The sequence below is a fragment of the Stomoxys calcitrans genome, chromosome 1 (assembly GCF_963082655.1).
Source record: "Stomoxys calcitrans chromosome 1, idStoCalc2.1, whole genome shotgun sequence".
Classification (NCBI taxonomy): Eukaryota; Metazoa; Arthropoda; class Insecta; order Diptera; family Muscidae; genus Stomoxys; species Stomoxys calcitrans.
Window position 1 is genome coordinate 170636388 of NC_081552.1, and position 22847 is coordinate 170659234.

General features: G+C 37.8%; 1 protein-coding gene across 2 annotated transcripts in view; it reads left to right on the forward strand.

The window, feature by feature from the left end:
- The window catches only part of LOC106090077 (UTP--glucose-1-phosphate uridylyltransferase), a 91090-nt gene that overhangs the window by 51185 nt on the left and 17058 nt on the right, over nucleotides 1-22847 (forward strand). For both annotated transcript variants that reach the window (XM_059365839.1, XM_059365833.1), the window contains exons 2-5: nucleotides 1228-1414; nucleotides 1490-1581; nucleotides 21773-21913; nucleotides 21977-22182. In XM_059365839.1, the coding sequence (XP_059221822.1) occupies nucleotides 1228-1414; nucleotides 1490-1581; nucleotides 21773-21913; nucleotides 21977-22182 (626 nt within the window). The remainder of the gene's footprint in view (nucleotides 1-1227; nucleotides 1415-1489; nucleotides 1582-21772; nucleotides 21914-21976; nucleotides 22183-22847) is intronic.

Below are 22847 nucleotides of genomic sequence, written 5' to 3' on the forward strand. Positions count from 1 at the left end.
CAAGAGCAATGGGATAACCGTGAATAAACTTGGTGAATGCAAAACTCTCGTGGCAACACAGTTGAGGGTTTGAGTTATAAGCGTCCCATTGTGGTATAGAATCTTAAGATTTGACAGCCTGAACAAATTTTCGAAATGCAGAGTTGACTTACTTCAGCGCCCTGCCTAGAGACGTCCGGGCCATCTGGGGAATTTCATCTCGATAACACCTGTAACCATTGAACATTTCAAAGAGTTATCTCTGCCCGTTCTCAAATAGCAGGTTTTTTTCGCAGAATATTTTGCATTACAAAAATTCTTCGATCATTAAGCTCGTCTCAAAAGAGAAATTATATGAGAATTATAAAGTAAAATGATCTTTGTCTTAATTTTTTTTTTCTTAAAACTTAAATGTTCAATTTATGTACGACTATACCATGCCACACTTGGTTATTTGAAGCGAGAATTTTAGAAGCGAGTTTTATAGTTTAGTTAATAAAGGGTGATTTTTTTGAGGTTAGGATTTTCATGCATTAGTATTTGACAGATCACGTGGGATTTCAGACATGGTGTCAAAGAGAAAGATGCTCAGTATGCTTTGACATTTCATCATGAATAGACTTACTAACGAGCAACGCTTGCAAATCATTGAATTTTATTACCAAAATCAGTGTTCGGTTCGAAATGTGTTCATTCACCGTAACGTTGCGTCCAACAGCATCTTTGAAAAAATACGGTCCAATGATTCCACCAGCGTACAAACCACACCAAACAGTGCATTTTTCGGGATGCATGGGCAGTTCTTGAACGGCTTCTGGTTGCTCTTCACTCCAAATGCGGCAATTTTGCTTATTTACGTAGCCATTCAACCAGAAATGAGCCTCATCGCTGAACGGTGAATGAACACATTTCGAACCGAACACTGATTTTGGTAATAAAATTCAATGATTTGCAAGCGTTGCTCGTTAGTAAGTCTATTCATGATGAAATGTCAAAGCATACTGAGCATCTTTCTCTTTGACACCATGTCTGAAATCCCACGTGATCTGTCAAATACTAATGCATGAAAATCCTAACCTCAAAAAAATCACCCTTTAGCTCTAATTGCCTAATTGGCTTGGAGTTATTTTCAAATAGTAAAAATAGCAACAACGTAAATATAGCAACAAAGTTTTTACAATCTCTCATACCTCAAAACCAAGTATACAATTCATTAAATTTTATTTTCTTTTACGGCTTTGCTTACAGGTACGTGGCCACCAAAGAGCACCATCGGATTCAAAAGAATTTCACGAATTGACTAAACGCGATGCTTTGCGGCAGCTGGAAAATGATTTGGATAGGCTTTTGCAAACAGCCGATTCAGAAAAACGTACCGCCCTTCGTCTGGAAATGGAACGTTTTGCCGATTTATTTGGACGCTTTTTACAAGAAGGTTAGTAAAGTAGTAAAGGTTTTTTCTGCATGCTTTTGTTGATATTGCTCAATAACTATTCTTCTCTATCAACAGAGGGACCTTCCATTGACTGGAATAAAATACAAAAATTACCTGCTAATGCTGTTATGGACTATAGCTCTTTGAAATCACCAAAAAATGATCAGGTTGGTATTGAGTCCTTGTGTATTTGAAGAACTTTGTGTGTGTGTGTAGTATCTTTGGATAGGTCCAAAATATTGTGCACGTTTTATTTGTATTTGGTCAAAATATTGCAGGGACGTGGTATTATCTATGCTGTCTATTATGGATAGTAACCTAACCTCAGTTGCGTTGCCAACGGGCACAATTGTTTCAGAAATTAGGATAGAGGGAATATTAATTCAGTCATTCCATTTGCAACAATTTCCGCCCTACAAAGTAGATATATTTCTAATCATTGTAAACTTCTAAGATGATTTCACGATGTCCTTGCGTTTGTGCACCCGTCTATTGTCTACTTTTAAAAATTGAGATAGAGAACTGATCCCGATCGGACTATATGAAGATATGGTTGCCATACAGACCGATCTCCTGAAATAGGGATTTAAAGCTATAACAAGCGCTTTTATTACTCGATTTCGCCAAAATTTGAAACAGTGAGTTGCATTGAATCTCCCGATATCCGAATCGAATATGGCTCAGATCGGACCCTATTTATATATAGCTGTCATATAAACCGATTTGTCAATTTAGGGTCTTAAGCCCATAAAAGGCGCATTTTTTAACCGCTGGGATTGGTATAAGATTTCTGAGCATCAAAGGCAAATATGATACAGCAAATATTTGGATACAACTATGGATATAGTGGAAACAAAACAATAATAAATTTGTACGGGTGGTGGGTACTTACTACGTTTTTACTTGTTTTAATTGTAATGACTCGGACAGCGTAATTTTTAACACAATTGTCGAACTTAACATCTGCGCTATGTATTCCCTAATTCGATCCGCAACTTCATACAGCTTCTAATCACAATGCAAAACAAATCTTGTGAGCTCTTGAAGTCCGTCAATTATTATCAGATTCGTTGTTTACTCTAATACCTTTCATTTGCATCCCATATTGTAGTGATTGATATCTTATATATAACAAGTAAAAGCGTGCTAAGTTCGGCCGGGCCGAATCTTATATACCCTCCACCATGGATCGCATTTGTCAAGTTCTTTTCCCGGCATCTCTTCTTAGGCAAAAAAGGATATAAGAAAAGAGTTACTCTGCTATTAAAACGATATCAAGATATGGTCCGGTTCGGACCAAAATTAAATTATATGTTGCGTTAAGAATTGCGCCCATTGGGGCTCCCGAAGTAAAATAGAGAGAACGATTTATATGGGATCTGTATCGGGCTATAGACCGATTCAGACCATAATAAACACGTTTGTTGATTGTCATGAGAGGATCCAACGTACAAAATTTCAGGCATATCGGATAATAATTGCGACCTCTAGGGGTCAAGAAGTCAAGATCCCAGATCGGTTTATATGGCAGCTATATCAGGTTATGAACCGATTTGAACCTTATTTGATCCAGTTGTTGAAAGTAAAAATAAAATACTTCGTGCAAAAATTCATTCAAATCGGATAAGAATTGTGCCCTCTAGAGGGTCAAGAAGTCAAGACCCAAGATCGGTTTATATGGTAGCTATATCAGGTTATGGACCGATTTGAACCATACTTGGCACTGTTGTTGGATATCATAACAAAACACGTTGTGCAAAATTTCATTCTGATCGGATAAGAATTGCGCACTCTAGAGGCTCAAGAAGTCAAGACCCAAGATCGGTTTATATGGCAGCTATATCAGATTATGGACCGATTTGAACCATACTTGGCACAGTTGTTGGATATCATAACAAAACACGTTGTGCAAAATTTCATTCTGATCGGATAAGAATTGCGCACGCTAGAGGCTCAAGAAGTCAAGACCCAAGATCGGTTTATATGGCAGCTATATCAGGTTATGGACCGATTTAAACCATACTTGGCACAGTTGTTGGATATCATAGCAAAACACGTCATGCAAAATTTCGTTCCAATCGGATAAGAATTGCGCACTCTACAGGCTCAAGAAGTCAAGACCCAAGATCGGTTTATATGGCAGCTATATCAAAACATGGACCGATATGGCCCATTTACAATACCAACCGACCTACACTAATAAGAAGTATTTGTGCAAAATTTCAAGCGGCTAGCTTTACTCCTTCGGAAGTTAGCGTGCTTTCGACAGACAGACGGACGGACGGACGGACGGACGGACATGGGTAGATCGACATAAAATGTCACGACGATCAAGAATATATATACTTTATGGGGTCTCAGACGAATATTTCGAGTAGTTACAAACAGAATGACGAAATTAGTATACCCCCCATCTTATGGTGGAGGGTATAAAAATCAATTTGTGTTTGTTTGTATGTTTGTGTGTTCCTTATAGACTCAGAAATGGCTGAACCGATTTTCTTGAAATTTTCACAGATGGTGCATAATGACCCCGTGGTGAAAATAGCGTACTACATTTTTTGATATTTGTTGGGGGGCGGACCCTCCCCCTTATCCTAATTTTCAGAAACGCCAGCTCTCGGAGATCACCACTCATCTCCGATTTAAGCGAAATTTTGTGTGCTCTCATATAGTACCTTAAAAATAAAAATTTGGTATTCAAATTTCGGATGGGGTACCTGGAGGGGCTGCCCCACCCTAAAACCTACCAAACATATATTTAGACCAATCACGACAATATGGGACTCAGATGAAAGGTATTTAAGATAAGGAAACTTATCTGATATCCAATTGTCGGTCCAAGTGCTAGGGGGTGGTTCCCAAGCCCCAAAACACCCCTAAATCGGACATATTTACCGACCATGGCAATATGGGACTCAAATGAAAGGTATTTGCGAGTAGAATATGAATCTAATATCCAAACGTGGGACCACTTTCTGGGGGTCCACCCCTTTCCCAGAACACCCGCCAAACAGGACCTATTTTTTGACCATGGGAATATGGGGCTTAAATAAAAGGTATTTGAATGCAGAATACGAATCTGATATCCAAATATGGGACCAAGTGTTTGGGGGCCGCCTCTCACCAAAAACATCCCCCCAAGGGGACAAATTTACGACCATAGCATTATGGGGCTCAAATGAGATGTCTTTGGGAGTAAAGCACGAATTTGATATCAATATTCGGGAAAAGTGGCTATGGGTGCACCCCACCCCCACAACACCTCCCAAATAGGAAGTATTTTCTGACTATTGCAATATGAGGCTCAAATAAGAGGGTTTTTAAAGTGGAACACGAATCCGATATATATTTTCAAGGCCAACTCACTGAGTGGCCCCCCATCCCACAAAACACCCCCGAAGCCGGTCATGTTTGCCGACTATGGAAATATGGGGCTCAAATTAAAGGTATTTGGGAGTAAACCACGTATCTGATATCAACATTAGGAGACAACTGTCTAGCGAACGTCCCACCACCATAACAACCCCCAAATAGGACGTATTTGCTCACCAAGACAATTTGGGTTTTAAAGTGAGTGGAACTAAATATTGACAGTTTTTAGGGCCAATACCCCAAACCGGACATATTTGCTGACTTTTGCAATAAGGAGTTTAATTGAGATAAGAAAACGAATTTGATATCCAATTTTGAGGGCAATGGCAACATGGAGTTTGGGACCAATTTTCTGGGGGTCTAGCCCTTTCCCAAAATACCCCATAAATAGCAACTTTTTAGGGACCATCGCAATATGGGGCTCAAATAAAGGTATTTGGGAGTAGAATACGAATTTGATATCCAAATGTAGGACCATATATTTAGGGCATCATCCCTTCCCCAAAACACCCCCAAAGGGAAAAAATTTTTCGACCATGCCAATATGTGGCTCAAATGAAAGTTATTTGAGATTAGAAAACGAATTTGATAACCTATTTTGGGGCCATGTGTTTGTGGGACGCCCCATCCTTTAAACTCTGCTTAAACCAATGGCAATATAGGGTTTAAATAAATGGTATTTGAGAGAAGAGCACGATGCTGATATTTTTTCAGGGCCAAGTATCTGGGGGACCACCTCTCCTCGAAAACACCACTAAATCAGACTTCATGAGAATATCGAGCTGAAATGAAGTATTTTAAGAATGGAGTACACCTTACATCCAAACTTAAATTCGTAGACCAATAAAGATAATATGGGCAATAAAGATAAAGGCACTTATATTGTTAAACTGTTAGTCAAGCGATATACTATTTTCGTAGCATGGTATTTCACTAAAAGCTTTTTAATTGTCGAAAATAAATATTCCAAGGAAAATTTTGCTCCATATAAAGTAGAAGAAGGCGCAGCGGAGCGGGCCCGGGTCAGCAAGTATATATATATATATCCATTTGGCGGGTTTTGGGGGTGGAAGTTCTCGGTACCCCACCGTAACAATGGATACCCAATTTTTGTTTTTAGGTTAAATAAGAGTGCAGAAAATTGTTAGATTGCTTGGACCCCAATCCCCAAAATCTGACGTTTTTGAAAATTAGGGGAATAAGAAGTTCTTTTTGGGGTTGGTATGGCCTTTCAGACATTTGGCCTTAAATATAGATATCAAATTCGTGATCTACTCCCAAATATCTTTAATTTGAGCCCCGTATTGCCATTGTCAATAAATATGTACGATATGTGGGTGTTTGGGACCACCAAACACTTGGCACCAAAATTGGATATCTGATTCGTTCTCTACTCTCAAGTACTTTTCAATTGAGTCCCTTATTAATATGGTGGGTCAATCAACCTATTTGAGATGATTTAAAGAGTTAAAGCGCCACCTAGAACTAAGACACAAATTTTTATGTCGTATTCGTTACCTACACTCAACCAAATTTGTTATTCAAAACAACAAAAATGTTTGCTAAAACAGCAGTTTTTGTCTGCTGAAAATGGGAAAACAGACATTTCTGCTGTTTCAACAAACACGGCTGCTGCAGAAGATTTTAATCTTTGGAATATTAGCAGTCATTTTCAGCAAACATCAGACTTTTCAGCAGTAAGCCTCCTACTTTGAAATTGTAGTACTACTGGTGTAATATGAGAACTACTGGTACAATAGCAGCAAAATTAACTACTCGTATTCAGCGGACAGTGTATGCAATTTTCAGCAAACTTTTTGCTATGAGTGTACTCCTCACAACCCTTCATTTTAGCCCCATATAGCCAGGTTCGGCTAATATGCCCATTTTGGAGGTGGTGTGACCCCCCATTACTTGGGTTTGATTTGTATGCCATATTCGTAATCTACTCCTCAATGTCTTCCATTTAAGCCCCATATTAACATGACTTGCAAATGCCTGTTTGAAGGAGTTTTGGGGTTGGATCATCCCCCTGGGTAAATGAACCGATTTTTTAATATCATATTCGTATTATACTCTTTCATTTGATACCCATATTGTTTTGATAGATTCCCTTTTGTTTTTGGGTGGTGTTTTTGGGGTTTTTGACTTTTTTACTTTCTTTTTAAAACGCTCCATTTCGAGTTATTTTCTGTATTTTGCTCTGTAAAGATCACTTTTGTGACATATCACCATATTGATCGATTCGGTTAAAACTTAGCACTGATGTTGTAAGGCATAAGATAGGTTTTTGGGCCAAATATCCAACAAATCAAGTGAAAATTTTGGCTGATCAGGGCTGAGGAAGTCAAATCCTGTTTATAGACCGATTCGGATTATACCTGGCATGGAAGTTGGGAGTTATAACTTAAGTCGTTGTTCCAAATTTTAGGCAAATCGGATGAAAATGCAGTCTTCTACGGTCTCAAGAAGTCAAATCGCGGGATCGGTTAATATGGGGGCTATATCCAAATCTGAACCGATATGACCGATTTGCAATCTCCAAAGACCTAGAAGTATCCGTGCAAATTTTACGCATTCGACTGCTATCGTGATTTCGACAGGCTTTTAAGAGCTCAAGAAGTCAAATCCGGGGATTGGTTTATATGGAGGCTAATCTGTTTATAGACCGATTCGGATCACACCTGGCATGGAGTTTGAAGGTTATAACTCAAGTCTTTGTTCCAAATTTTAGCCAAATCGGATGAAAATTCAGGCTTCTAGGGGCTCAAGAAGTCATATCGCGGCATCGGTTTATCGGATCATTCTTGGCATGGATATTGGAAGCCATAATTCTAGTATTTGTTCTAAATTTCAGCCAAATCGGTTGAAAATTGAGGCTTCTTAGGGTTCAAGAAGTCAAATCCGGGGATCGGTTGATATGGGAGGCTATATCTATTTATAGACCGATTCGGATCATACCTAGCATTGAAGTTGGAGTTATAACTCAATTCTTTGTTTGGTATTTTTCTCTTTAAAGATCAGTTTTGTGACTATTGCAATCATATCTAAAACAAGTCTTGGGTACCCATCACCATGGATTCCGCTAAAAATTTACCCTTATTAACTGAGTTTGTATTTGAATTATTTTGGTCTCAAGATGTCGTATGAGGATATCGATACTTAAGTGGGCCTATATCACCATATTCACCCATTCGGATAAAATTTAGCACTGATGTTGTAAGTCATAAGATAGGTGTTTAGGCCAAATATCAGCCAAATCAGGTGAACATTTAGGCTTCTCAGGGGTCAAGAAGTCAAATCCGGGGATCGGTTTATGTGGGGGATATATCTGTTATAGACCACCAGGTATGATCCGAATCAAAGTAAAATTCAGGCTTCTAGGTGCTCAAGAAGTAAAATCTGAACCGATATGGCCCATTTACCATCCGCAATGACCTACATCAATTAGAAGTATCGGGGCAAAATTTTAAGTAGCTTGCTTAACGCGTTCGACTGCTATCGTGATTTCGGCAGACGGACGGAAGGACATGCCTAGATCGATTCAGAATGTCAAGACGATCAAGAACATACATACTTTGTTGAGTCTCAGATCAATATTTCGAAGTGTACCCCAATCCTATGGTGGTGGGTATAAAAATAGTTGAAGCAGTCGGCGACAAAAATCGACTTGAAACTAAATCCATTTCAACTTATCCGACTTTACGGCTTTTAGCGGCTTTTTTCGACTTTTTACCCTTTTCGATCTTTTTTGACTTCAAAGTCGACTGATTATTCGACTTTTTTAAATAGTAAAAGTCAACTTCGACTTTTCTGCTTTTTCACACAAAAAGTCGATTAATCGATTAGTTGAAATACCTACAAAAAAATTAATGAAACTGACAAAAATTTTCAACTTTATATTAATTTTTAATTTATATTGGCTGACAAAAATGTTCAGGTTTACAAAAAGCCTTTTTAACGATTTAATGTAAAGATGAGTTACAATCTATAATCGATCCATAAGTTAGATCTTCCACATTCTACTGAATAACAATATTTTGTTACTATTGGAACGTCACTTGGTAATGACGAATTTTAAAATTGAATGAAACTTTAAGTGTCGAAGCAAAGAGTTAGTTTTTTTTTGTAAAAGTTTTTCACGTAAAAAAAATCCAATAATTGCCGAGTCATTATAGTTATGAGCTTTGGCGTAGCTAGGGTGGGTGTTAAGCAACCCCAAGCGAATCGTTAGCACCACCACAATTCTCGTTAGTGTTTATTACTGTTAGCTATTAATTGTATTCCACTGTAGAAGTTCAAATCATTCTTAAAGTAAACAGTTGAGGGAAACCTGTTTACGAAAGTCGTTCGCGTATTGCAAAGCAATGGGAAGTGTGACGAATTGAGAAGCTGGAGGCATTTTTCATAAAATTTATAATAAATTGCAAATTACAAATTTGCCCATGAACATTTCGTAAAGGAACAGGGGCATACTTCTCACATATCACTGAGTGCTGTCCGATTAAAGTTTAAGCTCAATGATAAGGGACCTTCTTTTTAAAGCCGAGTCCGATCGGACTTTGGGGACAAGTTTTTACATGGCTGCCACAAACACTGCTGAAAATTTTTTTATGATGGTCCCGACAGGATTTGAACCCAGGCGTTCATCGCCATAGGCGAAAATGCTAACCGCAGCCCTACGGTGGCCTTCTTATAATAAATACTCTTGCTTAATTCCTTAAGCTCTTATCATTTTAACAGCCGAAAAAAATTCAGACCAAAAATTTGGGAAAGGAAACCAATCAAATCCTTCCACAGCCGACCCAAATTAAAAACAAAAAAAGCTCAACTCACTCAATATTCGTATTGAAAAGTGATGTTTATTATAGAGTAAAACTTACAAAGAGTTAAACTTAGACTATGGTTTTACCAATGTAAATAGACAGACACATATATGACAGCTATATCTTCTCTTCGGGAAATGGGACAATTTCCAAACCTGTCACGGGATAGGTCCTCTGGTGATAAGGACCGGTTCCAGTAGTCGTTCCCTTAAATGGAAAAAAAACCTATCACTTTGACGAATTGCCACCATTCTAACACCGTAGGATAGGTCCTGGGACAGTTCGAGTATTTTTAAGGGAGATAACATTAGTTAGCAAATATATTTAAAGGATAAGCAATTTTTAACAATAATTAAGCGACTTTTTAAAAAATAATTAAGAATCATAAGTTATGACAATTGAATCTTTTCATACTCTATAGGATATGTCCTGTGATGGGTAACTAATTCTGCAGTTTAGGACCGGTATATTTGGGGCAATTGACTACACATTTCCCGTAGGGATATGACAGCTATATTTTAATCTAAACCAATTTCTTTTAATTTCGGTTATGGGTCTCAAAAATCGCCATATTTTTAAGATAATCCAGTCGAACATTCGATCAGTACCTTGTACACAAAAGTATACGAACGGACAGACCCACATGGCTAAGTAGAATCAGGAAGTGATTCTGAGTCCATTGGTATACCTAAAAATGGGTCCTCTTTAATAGCCGCTTTTATTACCCGATTTCGCCGAAATCTGGCACATTGAGTTGAGCTAAGACCTGCGACATTCGTGCCGACTATGGTCTAGAGCGGACTATATCTTAAAATAGTCCCAATATTGACCAATCCCCAGATTTAAATTATTGGGCCCATAAAAGCCGCATTTATTGCCCGATTTCGCAAAGATTTGACACAATGAACTGTGTTTTGTCTTTCGACGTCCGCACCGAGTATGGTGCTCATTTTTAAGTACAGATCCCATATAGATCGATGTCCCAATCTGTCCCAAACTTTCACCCATAAATGGCGTTTTTTACCCGATTTTGCTACAATTAAGTAATATGAGCTACTAAAATTAAACTCCTATGTATCGGCCCGGAAAAGGCGATTTATGATCTTGAAACCATATTAGATTCATTTATTATCCGATTTTGAACAGTGAATTGTGGCGAGTTTGGTCCATATCGTACTAAATTCAATACATCCAAAACATTTGCATCCACAGTTAAAGTGAAAGAAGCGAAAATTGTGAGGTTAGGCCTATATCTAGCATACCACATGAAGTGTCTCCATATTCCCATGTGGCATTCTTTTGAAGGATTTTGCAAGCACTATCAAAGAAGGAAAAAAATTTTAAAATCGGACCGCAAATGTGCCTTTCAAAGCTGAAACAAATTTTGTGGGAGTCAATTTTTATACCCTCCACCATAAGATGGGGGTTATACTAATTTCGTCATTCTGTTTGTAACTACTCGAAATATTCGTCTGAGACCCCATAAAGTATATATATTCTTGATCGTCGCGAAATCTTTTGTCGATCTAGCCATGTCCGTCCGTCCGTCTGTCTGTCGAAAGCACGCTAACTTCCGAAGGAGTAAAGCTAGCCGCTTGAAATTTTGCACAAATACTTCTTATTAGTGTAGGTCGGTTGGTATTGTAAATGGGCCATATCGGTCCATGTTTTGATATAGCTGCCATATAAACCGATCTAGGGTCTTGACTTCTTAAGCCTCTAGAGTGCGCAATTCTTATCCGATTGGAATGAAATTTTGCACGACGTGTTTTGCTATGATATCCAACAACTGTGCCGAGTATAGTTCAAATCGGTCCATAACCTGATATAGCTGCCATATAAACCGATCTTGGGTCTTGACTTCTTGAGCCTCTAGAGTGCGCAATTCTTATCCGATCAGAATGAAATTTTGCTCGACGTGTTTTGTAATGATATCCAACAACTGTGCCAAGTATAGTTCAAATCGGTCCATAACCTGATATAGCTGCCATATAAACCGATCTTGGGTCTTGACTTCTTGAGCCTCTAGAGTGCGCAATTCTTATCCGATTGGAATGAAATTTTGCACGACGTGTTTTGTTATTATATCCAACAACTGTGCTAAGTATGGTTCAAATCGGTTCATAACCTGATATAGCTGCCATATAAACCGATCTGGGATCTTGACTTCTTAACCCCTAGAGGTCGCAATTATTATCCGATATGCCTGAAATTTTGTACGATGGATCCTCTCATGACCATCAACAAACGTGTTTATTATGGTCTGAATCGGTCTATAGCCCGATACAGATCCCATATAAATCGTTCTCTCTATTTTACTTCGTGAGTCCCAATGGGCGCAATTCTTATACGAATTGGCTGAAATTTTACACAGGTCTCCAACATTTAATTTAATTGTGGTCCGAACCGGACCATATCTTAATATCGTTTTAATAGCAGACCAACTCTTTTCTTATATCCTTTTTTGCCTAAGAAGAGATGCCGGGAAAAGAACTTGACAAATGCGATCCATGGTGGAGGGTATATAAGATTCGGCCCAGCCGAACTTAGCACGCTTTTACTTGTTTTCTTTAATTTTTTTAGTTTTTTGGTTTAAAAAATTTCTAGCTACGTCAATGGTATGAGGAATAGGTTTCCTATTTTTCACCTTCGAGTTATTAAATTTGTATGTATATAAGTGTTTTATGCCTTATTAATACTCAGTTATCTACTTTTGAAGCTATCAACTATTATTTGCAAATTGAAGTAATTTTTTGTTTTACTTTTTACTATTCACTTCTCTGTTATCACTTATTGGTTGTGAGTTATCGGTAAATGACTTTTAATTTGAATAAGCATTCTAGGCCAGCCTTCAAGGAGGCTCTCAGGTCAACCTAGCCTATTTTTTTTATAATAGACACCTCATTATTCTGGAGGTACCGCAATTAAGTAAGTTTGAAGTTTTACTCCCATTTCTTCTGTACCGAGAAGCATCATGTTGCAGATTTGTTGTTTTTTCTTAGCCGGCTGAATCGATTTTTTTGAAATTTTCACTGATGGTGTAGGATGGCCTTGGGGTGAAAATAGGGTACATCATTTTTTGATATCTGAAGGGGGAGTAGGGGAAGGCAATCGTCAATATGGAACTCGAGGTATATGAGAGTAGAAAGAGGATCTTATATCCAAGTTGGGCAAGGACGCCCCTACCCCCTAAGTAAGGTTATGTATAAGTGGCCATTAGACTCATATACACATTTTTGCCCATTGTGATATCACACGAATAGGAGAAGGAAGACGGCTTCCAGTTCCTATTGTTAAACCACCCAGAACTCTTTAAAAAGCTCAACAACTTGCGAATGTTCACATTCGCGTTCCCAAAGAAATGGGAACCTAAAGTGGAACTCCGTCTGACTGCCGTTGTGGGACACACACAGAGTAGATGTTCTATAGTCCCTTCTTCTTCGACGTCCTCCTAGCTTCTGCAAAAGTCGTTACTTGCATTATTCAGTCTGTCAGCATGTTTTCCGATCAAATAGTGGCCTGTCATGGCGGACACAATGACTGAGACGTCTGTTATAGACATAGCCCTCTTCAAGTCTAGATTGGGCCTTATTATTTTGGAGTGTTCGCAACCCTCCCTGTGACCATCTGTCAATCGTTGGCCTTTGGACCTGATCCTAAAGACTTAGCTGGAGCATACCCACAGATTCCAATTACTCTGGAATGTCTAAGGTAGTTCGTAGTCTCGCAAGCTCGCCTGCTCTACAATTCCCTGGGATTTCTCTGGGACCCGGAACCTAGGACAGGTGAAATTTGAACTGTGGTTTTTGAGTTCAGAAATACTTTCTTCAAGCATTTAATGGCTGCGTGGCTCTCTGAGAGGATATTTATTCCAATCGTCGATTAAATATCTTTTTATAAGGCCAAGCCATTCTACACTTCTTTAATTGCAAGGATCTTCGCTAGATACACACTATAGTAGTCGGGTAACCTTCTTGATATGACCAGTCCTAGTTCTTTAAAGTAGATCCCAAAGCCCACCTGGCCGTGTAGTTTGGAACCATCCGTTTAGAAGTCTTTGCAACCAAAGGGAAAGCTCGCCTAGCCTCACAGCAGTGGTCGCAGCAATTCGTCTAGCCACGATGTCCAGAAACATTCGGTGTAGCATTAAATTCAATGCATCAAATAGTATCGTTCTCACTGCGGCTGTGATGCACAAACAAGCCATCCTTTGCACCCGGCTGAGTATTGAACAGTTAGTGGACTTTTAAAGCTCCGGCCACCAGACCACAACACCATGTAGCATCCCGGCACGGGATAGCTGTAAGCACCACACAGGCTGCAACATTGAGGTCCAATCTGAGCTACAGAGCGCGTCCACAGGATGCGGATAGTGGAATGCTCCATACGGCGTAGCTGCCACGGCATTCGCGGACAATCGGCGGTATCGAGCGGAGAGTCTCAGTGAGAGACCGGGCGGCACCGGCTCTTGCACTAATAGTGAGTGCCTATGATGCCCGATATGACAAGGAGAGTTATTGGCGCCTTTTTATAACCAATGGCCACCTTGTTGCCGCAGCGATCGGTCCATTGGACCGGAACGAGCTTGCTCACCTACAGGAGCTTGACGAGGATCGCCATCTCCACATGAAAATGTGGATACAACAACAACAACCATATAGCATTATAGGTTGACATGCGGTTTAAACCCCCACCTCTTGCAGGTGTATATGGAAGGAGTTGACTTTTTAGCCCTTTCCAAAATGTTTGATTTGAAGTTAAATTTCTTGTCCAGCAAAACAATTAGACCCAAGGATCTATACACGTTTGCATGGGTTTGAACCAGTTGTCGAAGCACTTTTGCCACTCTGATTGAGGTATTGAAAAATAAAAAGAAGTAATTCGGTGCCAAGTCAGCACTTTACGGGGGGTGACTCATCAAATCGATGTTTTGAGTTCTCTAAAATGCAGTTGTTTCGTATTTTTGGTGCATTTCTTTCGACCAATCGACACGAGCCTTTTTTTGAGCGATTGTCAAATTGTGTGGGATCCAATGCGAACAAATTTCTTTGACGGTCAAATGTTCATGCAATATTGAATGTATGCTGGTCCTACTAATGCCTAAGGTTGTCTCAATCTCACGATAGGTCACATGACGATCTTGCAATATCAGTTGGCACATAGCCTCAGTGGTTTTTTTGAACAACAACTAATTTTGGACGACCTTCACGGAATTCGTCTTGGAGTGAACTACAACCCCAGTTGAATTCACCATACCATCGATAAACACTGGTCCTTGATGGAGCTTCATCGTCAAAAATTAAATTCAGTTCATCGATGCACTGTTGTTGAGTTAATAATCCACGTCGAAAGTTGTAAAAAATAATCGAACGAAAATGTTCACGATTTAATTCTATTTTTTGGGCAAGATGCATTTTTTAAGCTACAAATAGCGCTCGTGTGTTAAAACGTTCTGAGTACGTATAACCTTAAAAATGTCAAGTTTTACGATTGAGCTGCCAGTTGGCAGATTGCAACACAAGGCTTGGTCAATCCCGAAATATAAAAGGCAACCCGTAAAGGTCTTTGGTAGTTGAGTACACTTTTTATCCTTAAATTAAAAATGTGGTATCCCAAGTGGCTGTTGTTGTGGCAGTGTGTTGTACACTGAGGCGGCAGCCCTTGCCGATGAAAGAATTCCTCGGGTCGATCCGGTACGTGAACGGCGTAACCAATACAAAAAAAAATTATTAATGTGGATCTAAACGAGACCCGTGGCTCTGAATGAAGTAGATCTAACATCCAAACTTTAATGGACGTGCCCTTCCCTTCCCTTTTTCTATGGAAATATAAACCAATAATGCCAATATGGGGCTCAAATGAAAGGTATTTTAGACTAGAGCACGAATCTGATATATGGGTGTCCACCTCACCCCCAAAAATAGCCCCATACCGGACATAGTTATCGACCATAGCAAGGCTCAAATGAAAGGTATTTTGGAGTAGAGCACCAATATGATATTGGGGCAAAATTTCTGAAAGGCCGTACCAACACCCCCAAACAGGACTTATTTCCTCACCGTGCCAATACTCGTATAGGGCTCAGATAAATTAAGAGAGTGGAAGAAGGCGCAGCGAAGCGGGTCGCGTCCAGCTAGTAGCTGTGTATTGACCAATTTACCGAATAAACGTCTTGGGTTCATAAACAATCATTTTTTCAATAGATTTCAATAAAATTTAAATATATATCTATTGTGGTGGATACCCACCCACCATTGTTTATCATTTGGAAAATCATTGCAACAAATGATGAGAAATGTAGCTAAGCATTGTCAACTATGTCCAGAGTAGATGACACCTCTATTGTTATTCGTTTTTGCCAATTGTTTCCTTTACAAAAAAGTTGCACAATATTTTGGCCAATTTATTTAGAACTTTATAGAATGAATGATTGCACGAGGAATTATTCTTAATTTTAATCAACGATAAAATTTATTATTTTAATTTGCATTTTACATTTTTTGAATTAAAAACAAAAAAAAGTTATTATAAAATTTATCGTTGAATATAGTTTTTAAAGATACATAATCACAGCTATACATATATCCCTTCCTATTTTCCTTTAAAACAATTCCTTTAATTGGATGCGTTTATGTTTTTAACTGTGGTTCTGTTAAAAGAATGAGGTAACCTATTTCTTTATTTTTCTTTACGATGTTTTTGCTTTATCTTAAAATGCTTATAAATTTTTAATTTTTTAGAGCACCGTTGTAAATGAATTATAATTTTTTTTTTGTTAATTTTTTTAACAGCCTAATATTTTATATGAATAAGCTTTTCGAATTTTTAATTTTTTGTTTCTTTTTATTTTATTACATTTTTGTGTTAAAAAATGATACCAAATATTAGGGTCATCGAATTGGTTTAAGAAAATCGCTTTTTCGTCTTTTTAGGCTGAGTATATTGGGTTGGGCAGCAAATAATGCCTGTTTTCAAATTTAATAAAAGTTCAAATGTTTTTTTTTATCAAATAGCACTACCAATGATTAATTATCTGCTTTAACTTACGACCTGCTTACGCCTGATGATGTCGCAAAGAGAGATCATCGGTGGCCTTCTGTTTGGTATTTTCTGCTGCAGAGTCTCGTTTATTCGATGTGTGTACTAGCGACCATTTTCAGTCATGTTTATACCCACCACCGAAGGATGGGGGTATATTAATTTTTTTTCATTCCGTTTGCAACACATCGAAATATCCATTTCCGGCCCTATAAAGTATGTAAGTATAGCCATGTCCGTCCGTCTGTTGAAATCACGATACACTTTTTAAAAACTAAGATATTGAGCTGAAACTTTGCACAGGCTCTTTCTTTGTGCATAGGCGGGTTAAGTTCGAAGATGGGCTATATAGGATTATATCTTGATATAGCCCCCATATAGACCGATCTACCGATTAAAGGTATTGGGCCCATATATCTGCTATATAGACCAATCACTTGATTTAAGGTCTTGGTCCCATAAAAGGCATATAATCCGATTTCGCACAGTGACGTATGTTAGGGTTTTCGACATCCGTGTCTTTATGGTTCAAATGGGTCTATATTTGGATAGCTGCCAAAAAGTCTAATATTAAACCAACATTGAACAGTTGTTTGCATTTATTAGAGCACTCAATGTCCGTGCCGAATTAGGTCCAAATCGTACCATATTTCGACATAGCTGCTATGGGTGCATTAGTAATGCATTTTCACCGGATTATGACGAAAGGTGGTTTAGGTGGTGGGTAGTTCGGACCGGCCAAACTTTATGCCTTTTTACAGTTTTATTTTTTTTTTTATTTTTAAGCAGTCCAGTCCCAGTTAGGTTAAATTAGGTTGAAAAGAAGGTGCAGATATTATTAATCTGCCCCATGCCACTATGGACACACACCTAAGCCAGTAATCGGCTTGTTGTGCTCTCTAGACTAGTCCCAGTTACTACCAATATCCCTACTTAATGAAATGCTCATGGGTAATTAAGTTAGTCCTAGTCCAGTCCCACAAAATGCGGGTCATTGTATTCTTTGTATGTAGCTCCAGATTGAGAGTTATATAAAGGGTGATTTTTTAAAAGCTATAGAAAAGTTCATGAATCTTTATTTGAATCGATAATACGGTCCATATAATTAAATGTTTGAAGATTATTTCATGCAAATGTTGATCGTGACTGCTCCTCAAAAGGTCTCTCCAACATTTCGGCCGGTATCACACGAATAAATGCTTCAATGTTGTCTTCCAATGCGTCAATTGAAGTATAGACATAAGTAGAGATGGACGATGGGTAAATAACCAAATGGTATTTACCCGGTAAATTGGGTAAATACCCGGGTATTTACCCATTTATACCCAAAAGCTGGGTATTTATAATTTTGAAGATATCTTGGGTATAAAAACATTTTCCAAACAATTTTTGATGATTTCGTATTCTTTCCATATAAACCTGACCTGATTTCATAAAATCGGATTTTAGTTATATATGGCCGCTATATATATATATCGATCTCCAGATCTACAATACCATGGCAGCCGGTTGTACGTACCGGATTGACCCGATGGAATCCTTCATCGACAAGGGCTACCGCCTCGGTGTACAATACACTGCTACAACAACAACAACATCTCTAGACTTAAAGTCTTGAGGCAATAAATTGGTCATTTTCATCCGATTTCTATGAAATTTGGCACAGTGAGTTCTGGTAGACCCCTACCAATTTCTGTGAAGTGTGGTTCGGATCAGACTATATTTGCCTACAGACCAACCACCCGATCTTCCGATATAGGGTATTGAGGCCATACAAGATCCATTTATTACCCTAATTCGATGAAATTTAGCACAATGTGTTTTGGTAGAACCCTACCCATTCCTCTCAAATGTGGTCCAGATCGGACCCTATTTGGATATAGCTGCCATATAGACCGATCTCCCGATATAGAGTACTGAGTCCAAAAAAGGAGCATTTTTCTCCAATTTGAATGAAATTTTAAACAGTGAGTTTCGATAGACCTCTAAAGATAGACCTATGGCAGCTATATCCAAATATGGTCCGACCTGAACGATATTCAACAAACAGGTGTAGAGGTCTATAGAAACTCACTGTTTCAAATTTCATCCAAATTGGATGAAAAATGCTCCTTTTATGGGCTCAATACTCTATATCGGGAGATTGGTCTATATGGAAGCTTTATCCAAATATTGTCCGATCTGAACCAAATTTGAGTGAAATGGGTAGGGGTCTACCAGAACACATTGTGCTAAATTTCATCGAATTCGGTTAAGAAATGGATCTTCTATGGCCTCAATACCCTATATCGGGAGATCCGGTGGTTGGTCTATAGGGCAGCTATATGCAAATATAGTCTGATCTGAACCACACTTCACAGAAATTGGTAGGGGTCTACCAGAACTCACAGTACCAAATTTCATTGAAGTTGGATGAAAATTGACCAATTTATTGCCTCAAGACTTTAAGTCTGGAGATCGATATATATAGCGGCCATATATAACTAAAATCCGATTTTATGAGATCAGTTCAGGTTTATATGGAAAGAATACCCAAGATACCTGCAAAATAATAAATACCAAAAAAGGTTGGTATTTACCCGAATAAACTCCCAAGCGTTGGGTATTTACCCGGTAGAAACCCATCTCTAGACATGAGCTTTAACATAGCCCCACAAAAAATAGTCTAAGGGTGTTAAATCGTACGGCCTAGGCGGCCAATAACCTACTCGCCTCTGCATCTTACCATTTGTCCCTTGTTACGCGTGCTGTGTGGCATGTGGCACCGTCTTGTTGAAACCACATGTTATGCAAGTCAAGCTCTTGCATTTTGAGCAAAAAAAGTTGGATATCATCTGACGGTTTGCAGTTACGTTACGATTCGCATCTTTAAAGAAGTACGGTCCAATGATGCTGCCAGTCCATAAATCGCTCCAAACAGTGACTTTTTCTGGATGCATCATATTGCAAGTCTTCTGGCTGATCTTAACTCCAAAATCGACAATTCTGCTTACAGCGGTCAAAAAAAGTATTCATCATTAGCAAAATTGATAATAAATTCACTTATTTTGGGTAATTGAAGAAAATTTAAAGTAAACAAATAATGCAGTTTTATGCAATAGTTTATTTTTCGTAATATGTTTTAAAATAAATTCAAAAAATAAATTTAATTAGCGCAAAAAATGCAATTTTATATAATAACACCAAAAACAGAACAAAAAAAGTATTCATCATTGATGTGCTATCATCAAAGTCAAATTCAAATATTATTTGGGAATCCCCCTTTTCTGTTTTATTTAGTAAAGGAGGCTTTGCCCTTGACAGCAAATATTTAATTTCATTGAAAATATAGTTTTTGTCAAAATGGGTCGTAAGCAAAACGAGGTTTCTGATGAGGTAAAAGTTTTGATAATAAAACACCACAGGAATGGTTTAACTCAAAAAACTATCAGTGAAATATTAAATAGACCACGATCTACTATACAATCCATCATCAGAAAGTGGACAGAAACGAAAACTGTTGACAATAAACCAAGATCTGGTCGACCAAAAGCACTTTCAGTTGGAGATGTGCGTTGGCTAGTGCGGCAAGTTCAGAAAACTCCGAAGACAAATGCGACCATTCTTCGTAAAAACACTATGGAATATTTAGGGAAGGAAGTTACTACACAAACAATTCGAAATACACTCAAAATGCATAGTTACAGAGGAAGAACTGCACGTAAGAAGCCCTTTATAAATAAAATAAACCGAGTGAAAAGGCTAAACTTCGCAAAAATGTATGTAAAACAGCCCGAATCATTTTGGAAAACAGTCATTTTTGCAGACGAGAGCAAGTTTAATCTTTTTGGGTGCGATGGAAAGGTCATAGTGTACAGAAAACCAAATACAGAGCTTGAAGAACGAAACACAGTTGCTACTGTAAAACATGGTGGAGGTGGTTTAATGGTTTGGGGGTGTATGGCGGCTTCAGGAGCGGGAAATCTTGAAATTATTAATGGAGTAATGGATCATAAGTATTACATTGACATTTTAAAGAGGAATTTAAAAGATAGTGCTGTAAAACTTGGGCTTGGTAATAACTTTCAATGTTATCAAGATAATGACCCCAAACATTCTGCTTTAAATACCAAGATGTGGATGCTGTATAACTGCTCCAAAGTCATTAAAACTCCTCCTCAAAGTCCCGACTTGAACCCAATTGAACATCTTTGGGAACATCTCGAACGCAAATTGAGAACGCGCAATTTTTCGAGCAAGAGTCAAATGCAACAGGTGATAATGGAGGAATGGACTAATATAGACCAAAATATAACCGCTAAATTAGTCCAATCGATGTCAAACCGTTTAAAAGAAGTTATAAGACGCGGTGGTCGAATAACAAAGTATTAATTTTTTTAAATTATGTTATTTATTTTTTTGTTTTTTTGCAATGATGAATACTTTTTTTGTTTAATTTTTTGTGTTCAGCTGTAAAATGGCCCTTTTTGTTCCAATAAATACTATTTTTTTCTTTAAAAACAATGAAATTGTGTACATATATATCACACAAGCACTACTGCATCATTAGTTTAATATGTTTTTATTCCAATTGTCTTTTGTAGACTTATTAAAAAAAAAACATTGAATGATGAATACTTTTTTTGACCGCTGTAGTTACGTACCCATTGAGCCAAAAATGAGTTTCGTCGCTCTTTCCGTTGTTTGCTCTCCTCACCTAATATAATTACCCTATCTTCCTTAAAAATTCCACAGTGATATTACCGTCATACTCTGCGCATAGATAAGCTCTGCGCAGCCTACATTGCGAAATTCAACTTTTGTGTGCTTTTGCATTTGAAACTTATCGATGATCTCAAGATCTCTAACAGACCCATTGGATTTTTATTATTGTTCTAACAAACTGAAATGAAAGCTATTTTGATAATTTTGCCAGCCTTAGTGTTTTGTGTTTTTATGTAAACGCTAAAAGAAAACAATTTTGCATTATACACAGCTGCTTTAAAAGTTTAATTAGCTGCCATTTTGGGCATTGAGTTCCTGTACTAATATTCTCTTTATTTGGTCGAACAACAAAAAAAAAATACAATAATAATAATGCGTAAACCTTTTCTTTGTTTCCTACGTTCTACATGTTTAGATTCGTTGTATGTTGGATAAATTAGTGGTAATCAAGCTCAATGGCGGTCTTGGTACCTCAATGGGTTGTCATGGTCCCAAGAGTGTGATACCTGTGCGATCGGATTTGACTTTCCTAGATTTAACTGTCCAACAAATTGAGGTAAGATTTACAGTTGAAACATACCATTCTGGCTCTAAAATAATCGGAATTATAAATTTGTAGCATCTAAATAAGACCTATGATGCCAATGTGCCACTAGTTCTTATGAACTCATTTAATACCGATGAGGATACCGAGAAGATCATCCGCAAATACAAAGGATTCCGTGTGCAGATATACACCTTCAATCAAAGTTGTTTTCCACGCATAAGTCGTGAATCATTTTTGCCTGTTGCCAAAGACTTTGATGTTGAAAAGGACATTGATGCGTAAGTAGTAAATTTGTACAAGTTTCGTAAAGCGTAGAACACAGTGGCTCAGAATGAAACAAATGGTCAAAAGAAAATATTTATGCAAATGTAGGTTGGAGACAAAGAATTTTTTTTGAAAACGGCTATAACATAACAACCCTGAAAAGCGCAAAAAAATGTGACCGCATTATTTTTCAAATAATAGCTTGATTCAAAAATTTCCACAAATTTATCTAAAGTATGATTTGGTCTTTTCGGTAGCAGCAGAACGGCCCCGAGCATTGCCAGTATTACTTTATTGCCCGAACTTATTCCAAAGGACAAACAAGTGAAGACTGGCTGAAGCCTATAACTATGTTTGACGTTGCGCACTATAAAACATACACATAGTCCATAAAGTCTGCGTTCATGTGACAATTTCTTTTTTAATGATTAAAAAACAACATAAAAAAATAAATAAAGTTAAGTTTTGTTGTATATGTTGTTTCTTTGTATTTCTTAAATTAGAAAACAAAAACAAAAATACAAGTTTGCTTTTGCTTTTTTGTTCTAACGGTACTTTTGTCTCATAAGAAGAAATTATGACAACCAAAAAGTCTGCGTTCACTTTGTTTACTTCGAAAGTAACGTTACTTTTTATGATGCTTGTTCTTATTTTTGATCAGATTCAGTTCATTATCATA